Below are 10,187 nucleotides of genomic sequence, written 5' to 3'. Positions count from 1 at the left end.
CAATTTCATTTACACTAAGGAATAAAAGATATATAAAAAAATATATGTATAAAGCAGATGTATGATAATGTCAATAATTATGAATTTCAAATAATGCGGATAAATAACATGGAAAAAGAAATGAAAAATATTTTATTTGCCATTTTAAAGTACATTACATAAAAATTTACATAGCTAATTAACCTTTAAAATGAATTAGTATGGTTAGGAGTTTCGATCGTTAGATAATAAAATATATGAAAACCATTATTAGTATGAACAAGGTGTATGAATAGTTTATGTTATGAAGAGTAATCATTATGATGTAAAATGTTATGAGAAACATTTTCGGACTTCCGATAATAGGACTTAAAAAGTTATGTGAAAAAATGCGCACCCTCTATAGGTACCTACTGCAGCTATTCGATCACACATTCATGTAATAGTCTTCAATTTATTTTTTCTATTTATTTAATATTTGTGCTCGTTTCAGACTGACACTGTGAAAGAACTAGAATATTTCCAAAATTGCAGAGATGAAGATTACAACTACCCGTGCAATAATATACCCGCAGATCAAAGCAAATGCAGTTGCGCTGTGCAATTCAATCTCACGCAAGATATCACTGGCGATATCACAGTTTATTACGAACTAGTGACGTTTGATCAGACCGACTCGTCTTACGCAAACTCAAGGTACGAAAAAGCTAATTCTTCATCACACATTATAAATCCGGTCCTTCTATTATTTCTACTGATAAAACGAGTAACAGTTAATTAGTCATAATAATTTTCTTTGTTACTTGGAATTAAATCAATAGTTAGTCATGATGTTGGCAAAGTGATGTTACAGCTATTGCCTTGCAAAACCTGTGAGAGCATTGAGTTATAACAGTTTATTAAAAGTATGTCAATTAATTTGTAGTTTTCTCTTAAGTTTGACTTTGGAAAAATTGTCCTATCGGACAAGCAATGACATTAAAAATGGTGGCAAATAACCTAGTCTATACTGAAGAAGTCGCAGGCAAAAGCTAGTAGGGTACATACAGGTACACGTAAAAACCAATTACTTACTCCGTACCGTACCGTAACCAAGTATAGGGGAAACCCGGCCTTCTCACCGATTAGTAAATAAACCAATGAGTACTTGAATAATGTAGGTACCAACTATGTATGTATTCATTTATGTAGAGTTATTTCCCTGATTAAACATTTAATAAAAAGTATATAGGGGAGTTCACTGCGTCTACTTTGTGAGTGCTATCTTAGAACGTTTTTTTGCTGTGGGCCAGCGTTTACGAGTTATTTACGAAAAAGTAAAAAATGGGAACTACACCAAGTTACGCGTGTTACCAATGTTATGCGAGCTCAAAGCGCGAGGCGTGTAACTGGCTAAAGTAAAAAGTTAGATATGGACATATCTGACTTTTTAGCTACGACTTTAGATTTATTCTTAACGAATCTACGCTCGAAGTAATTGCTCAATAAGTGGGTTATTGCAAAGATTGTGTTTCAGACCATAATTTAATAAAATATGAACGTCAAATAAAATAAGAAAATTTAAAAAAAAATAGTACGAGCTTTTCTTACAGACTGTTTTTCAATATCATTTTAGATTGGATAAGAATACAAATACAGTCAGCATTGGCCATTATGTAGTTATACCAAATTTCAAGTCAATCCGACCTCTAGAAGTGGATCAAGATTAACTTGCAAGATTTACCTAAAGCGAACAAATAAATATACGAAGTGAAATTAATAAAACCGGCGTGTCGGACACGCCCAAAATAGGGTTCCGCAGCCATTACGAAAAAATTAAGTAATATTTTTCTAAGGATTTCGTATTTTATACGGAATCTTTTTTATTTTTTTTCGACTGGATGGCAAACGAGCAAGTGGGTCTCCTGATGGTAAGAGATCACCACCGCCCATAAACATCTGCAACACCAGGGGTATTGCAGACGCGTTGCCAACCTAGAGGCCTAAGATGGGATACCTCACGTGCCAGTAATTTCACCGGCACCGAATCTTCCAAGTATAGGTATATTTCATACCTTATAGGCTGCTATTTACTCATAAACTACTAATAATTCTCAAGCAAACTTAGCCGTTATAGTTTTCCTTGAAAGTTTGATATAACTACTTACTACCATCCTGAATTTTTTAATTTTTTTCCACCCACCGGTTTAGATTTTAGTGAAAATTAGCACTTTAAAATTGAATATTTCGCAAACATATCACTAAATCGAAAAATCGTCTTAGCAAACCCCTAATGGTTTTAAAAGACCTATCCAACGATACCCCACACTATAGGGTTAGATAAGAAAAAAAAATCACCCCCACTTTACGTCTACCCTAATTTTTTTTTTTAATTTTTAATTTTGCCATTTTGTCGGCATAGTTTACACGGATATATGCAAAATTACAGCTTTCTAGCATTGATAGTCCCTGTGCAAAGCCGCGGACGGGCAGACAGACAGACAGACAGACATGGTTCCGTTTTTGCCATTTTGGCTCCAGAACCCTAAAAAGCTTGTATAACGTGCCTGCTATTAAGCAGGAGAGGCGATGAAGTAGCGACAACGGTCCTTTAAGGACATACAAACTACAAGTATAACCTTCCCATTCAAATCATTCCATTTAAAAATCTCTCTCTCTCTCTCTTCTCTCATTCCTCTTATTAGTTCTGTACTTTAAGTGCAAAACATGTTGTTACAAGCTTTTATTTAGGTTCACCTGTCTCGTTGTCTGTCTTGTCTGTCTGTAATCAAATCTTGCAAGTTAAATTTGACCAACTTCCAGTAGTCAGATTGACTTGAAATTTAGAATACTTATGTAAATCGCGTGACAATACAATAATCTAGTAGTGACATCCTGGTAGTCCAGCCAGGATCGTCTCCGCAGGACGGAACTCTTTAACGGTTAATAGCATCGACTTGAAGTTTGAAATGCAAATGTAATTTGGGTGAATTTTCTCGCGAGTACAGTCAACATAAAGTACCTACAGTCAGCAAAAAAGCTGGTATTCAAAATGATTTTTTTTTATGGTTAGGTTATTTTTAATTTATTTTTCAGTTAATTAAACTAATGGTTTTTCCAGAGATAACGATCAGTTATCGGGGCACCCGAGCGCGGTTCCGTCTACGAACTGCGGTGACTTCCGCTACGATCAGGATAAACCAATATTTCCCTGTGGCAAAATAGCGGACACTATGTTTAACGGTTAGTACATTACAAGCATTTTGTTCAAAAATATAGTATGCGCGTGTTCATTTTATTTTCCGTTAACAATCAGGGAATATTCAATAGGTCAATTAAAGAAGTCCTCCAAGATTCTATTGGCCTGACATTTACGGTTTAAAAGATAATCGAGTATTAATATATCAGTACCTACCTGGGCGACCGAGCTTTGCTCAGGCTAAAACTTGTCAATAAGCGTTTTCCCAAAGATAAGACCAATCTAGCGAATTTCATCGAAATCGTTGGAGCCGTTTCCGTGATCCCCGCTGCAAGAATTGCTCGTTTAAAAGTACTAAATTAGATGCGCAGTAAAAAAGTGTAAAGGTGTCTTTATGGCTGCATTTCCACCAGAGATGAGTGAGGATGCGCCGCGAGGAATGTGTTTGTCATAAACCAATAGAAACGCTTCATTTACCTGTCCTCGCTCAGCGCAGCTCTAGTACAAACAGCTCAGCGGAGCGAGAATAAGATGAACCGTTTCTATTGGTTCATGAAAAACATTCCTCGCACATTCTCGTGGAAACGGAGCCTAACTAATGTGTTTCTCATTCCTGTAATTTTGCAAAGAAGGTTAAAAATATTTTGACTCCCTTGCGTGTCACGCCAATGTCACTCGTCAAGTTTATGAGTTCTACAACTTAACCCTTTCAATTCACATTGTGTTTTATTCTTATGCTGTGGGGGACTTATCCTGGTATTATGTTAAATGTATAATTATTTCTTTTTTTGCAGATAGCTTTACCAAATTGTCCCTGCAATCTGATCCAGAGAAGCCTTTGACTATAAATATAACATATGATGGGTTATTGACCGAAGACACTATAACATACCACAATCCACCTGCTGATGGTATTTTTTTATATTATTTTAATTAGCTGCCAATTTGCTAATAGATTCTAAAATTGAAACAGCAAAATTTGTCTTGGAATGTTAAGCGAGATTTGAAGCCGTAAAAAATTGCTTGATTTATTAGTCCATGTATTTAATACGTTAACTCATAGACTACATTATTATCTCAACCTAACTTATTGTAACAATCCAATGCTCCAAAAGAAAAAAGTGCTGCGAAATATAGGGTTGTTTTTGGACCTAAGTAGGTACACAATTTTGGTCTAAAATCGTTCACCTTATAATATACTACAAATTATATAATTACCTATTGGTCTGATTATCATTATCTTTCCACCTCTTTTTTTAGTGTGGGCGAATTTCACGAAACCGAGAAGCTGGCTTGTAAAGACCGGAAACGTCTGGGAAATAGGCCCGAAAAGTATTGGAGTTGAGGTAGGTATTTCACGGATACGAGTACTTGTATGAATAGTTACATGTGTCCATACTAGTAGATATTTAGACGAACGGATGGCCAAGTGGTTAGAGAACCTGACTACGAAGCTTGAGCTTGATTTGATAAAATCCCATATTGTTACAATATTTTTTTTTATTCCTCCGCCATATTTTTTTTTTGCAGACGCCATACTGAAATATTATATACCCTGTCACTCCGACAGTTATGACAAATCCAATGATACCTCATATATTAAAATCCGTCCAGCCATTTAGGCTGCAGCGAGGACCAAAGAAATAGACATACATACATACGCTCAACATAACCCTCCTTCGGGCAGTCGGGTAAAAATTACCATATCTTAGGGCCCTAGCCTATTCAAAGATGTTCTAATAATCAGAGTTGTCTTGGAACTATTGGTTAATGGTATCGACTATTCAATTGAGATAAATGCTTATTTTTATAGAACCCTGCATTCCGAGCATGGATGAACACCAATTTGAAACGCAAGCCAGTATGGAAAGTCGCCGATAATATACTTCCCACAGGACCATACAAGCTGTTCATTGATATATGTAAGTAAAAATCTAATATGTTATTCTAATGTTTATCTGGCCACATTAAATTGCTTTAGAACTATCTTTATGTTAAGTATGATAGAGTGTTCATTTGTTTCATACAATTCGGGTAGATTCTAGGTTAAAAAAGTACACGAACGATATGAAATCAAATCATACTACATTGCAGTCAAAGCTGTGGCAGCCTAATGAATTGATAACTTTTGAGAATGAATTTGAAATCTTGACGGTTATTGGTCATAGCTTCTATTCGAAAAACGTGAAAATTTTTGAAGCGGAAGAATTATTACGATTTTACAACAGTAAACCGTTAACAGTCTATTGTATAGTATATAAATGAAAATTGCCTACAATGTGCTGCCACCCAGTGTGGAATAGCGGAAAGATAAATGACAGATGTGTTTGTATGTAAATAGCCGTCACATGATGCTCGCAGATGTCTCTATAGTATTAAATTATGAAATAAACTCTATGCGGCAGCATTTAGATTCAAAACTGCTGATAAAACTACTAGATGGCACACTAATCGTCAAATTTAAATTTAACAATGTTGTTATAGGTTTATTAAAGAGGAAGGAGAGAGGTTTATGATCAGCGGATCTCGTTGACATGCCATTTCTTTCTATTTTTTTTTTATTATGTGGCAGTACCGCACACGGCAGCGGTTTGCGACGACAGTGTGGTAACCGCCTAATAGATTAATACTTTTTTTCACCAGTTTACCCAGCGCAGGCGTACAACGGCTCTAGGAAATTCATAATAGAGGGTGTATATCCGATCAGTCGGCTGAGTTACGTCATCATCGGCAGCCTCGCGCTCATAGTCGGAATCATCGCGCTGGTCTTCTCTTTGGTGCTTATCATCATTTCTAAACGACAAGGTAAATTTTTAAATAGAAAACAAAAACTTTCTGCATCAGACTGTTGCATGTTGGTATATATTTTTTTACATACTGCCTTTTGCCTTTGAGGGCAGTTAGTGAAAACTATGACATTGGCCATGCCATATGCAGGCAACTCGGGTCCAACAAATATTTATTATGTAAATAGGACGCTGTTTTTTGAATCTGCTTATTTGAATGCTCCAAGACCACTTCAAATAAAGTTTAATATTTCTGTTACAAGCTTACTAGGATGGAACCAGAGATCAACATAACTAGCAGTTAGTTATGTACGGTATTGGTATTCTACTAAATATTTTTACTATTTATTTTTCGCTTAAGCGCTTCCAATCTTTCGTTTGTAAAATGTGAATCGGGGCATTATTACGTAGGAATAAAAACGTTGGTACATGTTTTTTAGTGTTGCACAAGTAGATGCATATTGTTATGCTCGATTATATGAATTACCTAATCTTTTATCAAAATCATTTAGATTTCCATGAAATATACTTTGAATAGGTAGGTACATCGAAAAGAGTGACGTAAGTCAAGTCACTTGATGAGCCTTCCTCATTTTTTTTTTCAGAGAAAGTTCCCTCAAGGCCGTCTAGCTACAATGCCTCTACACTGCCAGTCTCTGACAAAATCATTCACAGACCGCAATCGACCGTTTACGAAGACATCAGCGAAGAAGCCATGTTGAATACAAATCACTGACTTGTTTACTAACTTAGGTACTAAGTATGGAAAAACGCAATGCGTAACGGTAAGGGATTACAAAGAGTTGTATTGTACAAGAGATTACAGTCTGGGACCGCGTAAGCCAGCGTTTTTCTTATATATTGCGTGTGATCGTGTGTGGTAAGTTTCTCCAGCGAATAGAGATATAGCTTGCCACCCTTTATTGCAATAGAAGTAAATCCTCTATAAACTACGATATGTGCCTATAAAGTGTCATTATAGCCCAGTGTCCGGTAAGACTAGTTCTCTTTTCGAAAAGCGTACAAACTATACTGTTGTATGCCGCTGGCGGATTCAACCTTGGAAATAAAAAACAAGATTACTACAGAAGTTAAACAGGATGAAAAAAATAAATAAATCACAGTCTTGGCAATTGTGCCCTTATCCATGTGCGAAAAAAGCTTTACTTACTAATAACATATCTAAAAATGCAACAGATTTAATCAAAATAACTTACTAAAAGATTAAGGGGCTGTTTCACCATCCATTGATTAGTGTTAACTGACGGTTAAATGTGATGCCGTCTCCGTCTATTCGAACAAAAGAAATAGAGACGGCATCACATTTAACCTAACTAAAAGTACATTAAGGTTCATTGTTTAATGAATATGGAACGTAAGGGCCATAGCTACGTCACTTCCGTTTAATCTAAATTAAACTAAATAAAGAAGGGTTCGAAGAACTAAGTATCATACATAAGTACATACATAAGCTAAGCTTGACTAAAATTACTTAAGAAGTCATAAATCTTAGATCGATATTGTTCTAATGATATTTATTAACTTTTTTGTACAGATACCGTCAAGTACAAAAATATGTATACACGACTTTATGCACTTAACATTAAGGTCGTGTATACATATTTTTGTATCTTTGGCTGTGTCCATATCTTTGAACTTGACTGTACCAAATAAATAAATATAACGTTACTTATTTAAATTAATTATTTTAATTGTATTATGGTGTCTTCAAATTCTTACGGAATATATCAGAAAGTGGTTTTACCTTTACGGCGTTTGACTGAACACCCCTGTAAATGTATTTCGGGACTTTAAATTGTATTAACAAATGTTTCCATCGATCAATTTTCAAAGTGGAATGCGTCAAAGGCGTGACTATTATCTTTGGATCAATAAAATATTTACAAGAGCTTTTAGTGGCTAACCCAATAACCTATTGACGGACCTTTATATAATTAACCTATATGATCGGAAGAATTTGAAGACACCCTGTAAAAAAAAATGCGTTCGTTGCCAGCTCTCCGCCGCGCGCCGCGAAGCCGTTCGCCGAATACAAACTACTTCTTTACTTGTCCATCAATCTATCTCTTTTCTTACTGCGTCCTATAGTAAAGGACACCCTAAGTAAGCGACAAAGGCGTGGTTGTTATCACTGATGAAAGCGAATGAAAAAAAAACGTAGGCTATGAAATGTTAAGGGATATATTACGTCTTTTTAGGATTCCGTACGCAAAGGTAAAAACGGATACCCTATTACTAAGACTTCGCTGTTCGTCCGTCCGTCCGTCCGTCTGTCTCCAGCCTGTATCTCATGAACCGTGATAGTTAGACAGTTGAAATTTTCACAGATTATGTATAACTGAGGCTGCTATAACAACATTATAAAAACAGAATAAAATAAACTCCCCTACAACTAACGTGTTTTTTTTTGTCGTTTTTTTGCTAATGTCTAATGAATGACTCGCACTTAGCCGCTTTTTGTAACTTGTTATAATTTGAACTGTGTGTAATTTTTTTTTAGTTCTAAAGCTACCTAGTTATAATTTGACGTAAAAGAAGAAGTTATTAATGTTATGTCGCTAAGTGAACAATGTGCATTTAATGTAGGACCAAACAGTTTGTGCTATTACTAGACTAGTGTTATATTTTATTTTACATTATGCAGCATGCTCCAGTGTTCAATAAAAAAGTGAAATCTGATAAAAAAAGGTCATAAATTTACTTATTTCTACTGAAGTCGTATTTAATAGCTAACTACGTCGTTGATCAAAAATCTTAGTTTTTTTTTTGCTTTAAGAGTTCGTGAAAAATGTGGACAGGTATTTTTTTTTTACATAATTTCAGTGTATATGATAAGCTTTTAAATATGTATATAATATATACTATCAAATTCCAATATAATTTTGTTTAAATACTAAAAAATAGGTACAGTATTAGTATATTAAATGAAATTATACACGTACTATTTAATATAATAAATACTAGTCAGGTTGACTGACATGACAGCATACTAGGGTTGACTATATTATGTACGACCGAGAACTGAGAAGCTTTTATGAAGATTAATTTTTGGAATATTTTTGTAATACGTTTTATGCTGTTTAGTGCAACCACGAATATATAATAGGTATACATAGCAATAAAAGTTGACATTACTTTTCATACTTACAATGCGACTAAAGTAAAAAGAAGTTTATATCACAAATGATAAGTAGGTGGCAGAATATTTTCCTGTTTGTAATAATTGTTGTTTCTTTCAATGTCTTTGACAGTTTTACATTAAATGTTAAATTTTGACAACTAATTTGTGTACTTATATCTAATGTGTGTAATATTAAGGGCCCGCTAATACTCGTAGCTTGTCCATTAGGTATGTTTGTTGTTTGCCAATATTTAAATCCAATGTTATAAAATAAATATGTACTTCATATTAAAATGGCTATTATCATAATAGTGTGTGCCATAATTGGGGAAAGCTGACTAGCGGGCCCTTAAAAATTCAATCATGTTCTGACTAGGTGCTAAGTATATTTTCTTTGTCATTGAAAATAAAATATGTCTTTGGTCTCGCTCGTTTGTATTTATTTTATGTGTAGTTTAACAGTGAGAAGTATTAAATGCAATTATTTTAAATAATGTAAATTTTGTTTTATTCTTACCTGCAAATGGTTGATTGTAAATGGTTGGAAAATTAATGTTAAATTGAAAAGGTGCAAATCGAAATATCATAATCCGTCCATACTAATTACTTATTCATAGTACCATATTATGAATAGGAGAGTAACTGTCTGTACCTTGTCACGCTTAAATCGCTCGCTGAACCAATTTAGATCAAATTTGGCACAAAGATAGTTTGATAGTTATCACCCTGAGACGGGCAAAAATTACTAACTAGAAATATAAGCCCGTCTGATTACTAACAAAATGAGTCACAGTTACTTGAAATGAAAATTATTATTATAAATAAAATAGCGACGTCGCGGGAACCAGCCGGTGGATGATATGATATGTATATGTAGGCAATTCTATATACAGAATTGTAGCCAACCTCCATCACTTGACAAAGACGGTACCAGTTGCGTAATGTCTTTTCTTAAAGACCACATTCGAAATTCGTGTAAATATTTCTCCTCATCTCAACTGCACAAATCTGTACAAAATACAAAATATTGCAACCGCCTTGCAAAAACTACAATACGCCGTATGAATGCACAACTCTTTGGCTTTATTTTTCAGAAAAAAAG

At 34.6% G+C, this 10,187-nt stretch overlaps 1 protein-coding gene across 1 annotated transcript; it reads left to right on the top strand.

The window, feature by feature from the left end:
- The first annotated feature begins 491 nt into the window (after positions 1 to 491).
- On the top strand, positions 492 to 9,579 carry LOC141431162 (CDC50 family protein chat-1-like). Its single transcript, XM_074092198.1, has 7 exons — positions 492 to 675; positions 3,080 to 3,201; positions 3,952 to 4,068; positions 4,418 to 4,503; positions 4,971 to 5,079; positions 5,801 to 5,962; positions 6,549 to 9,579. Exons 2-7 carry the CDS (start codon positions 3,192 to 3,194, stop codon positions 6,677 to 6,679), a joined length of 615 nt encoding a protein of 204 aa, XP_073948299.1. The 5' UTR covers positions 492 to 675; positions 3,080 to 3,191; the 3' UTR covers positions 6,680 to 9,579.
- Positions 9,580 to 10,187: the final 608 nt, after the last annotated feature.

The sequence above is a fragment of the Choristoneura fumiferana genome, chromosome 9 (assembly GCF_025370935.1).
Source record: "Choristoneura fumiferana chromosome 9, NRCan_CFum_1, whole genome shotgun sequence".
NCBI lineage: Eukaryota > Metazoa > Arthropoda > Insecta > Lepidoptera > Tortricidae > Choristoneura > Choristoneura fumiferana.
The sequence above is the reverse complement of the archived record's forward strand: the minus strand, read 5'-3'. Positions and strand labels throughout refer to the sequence as shown.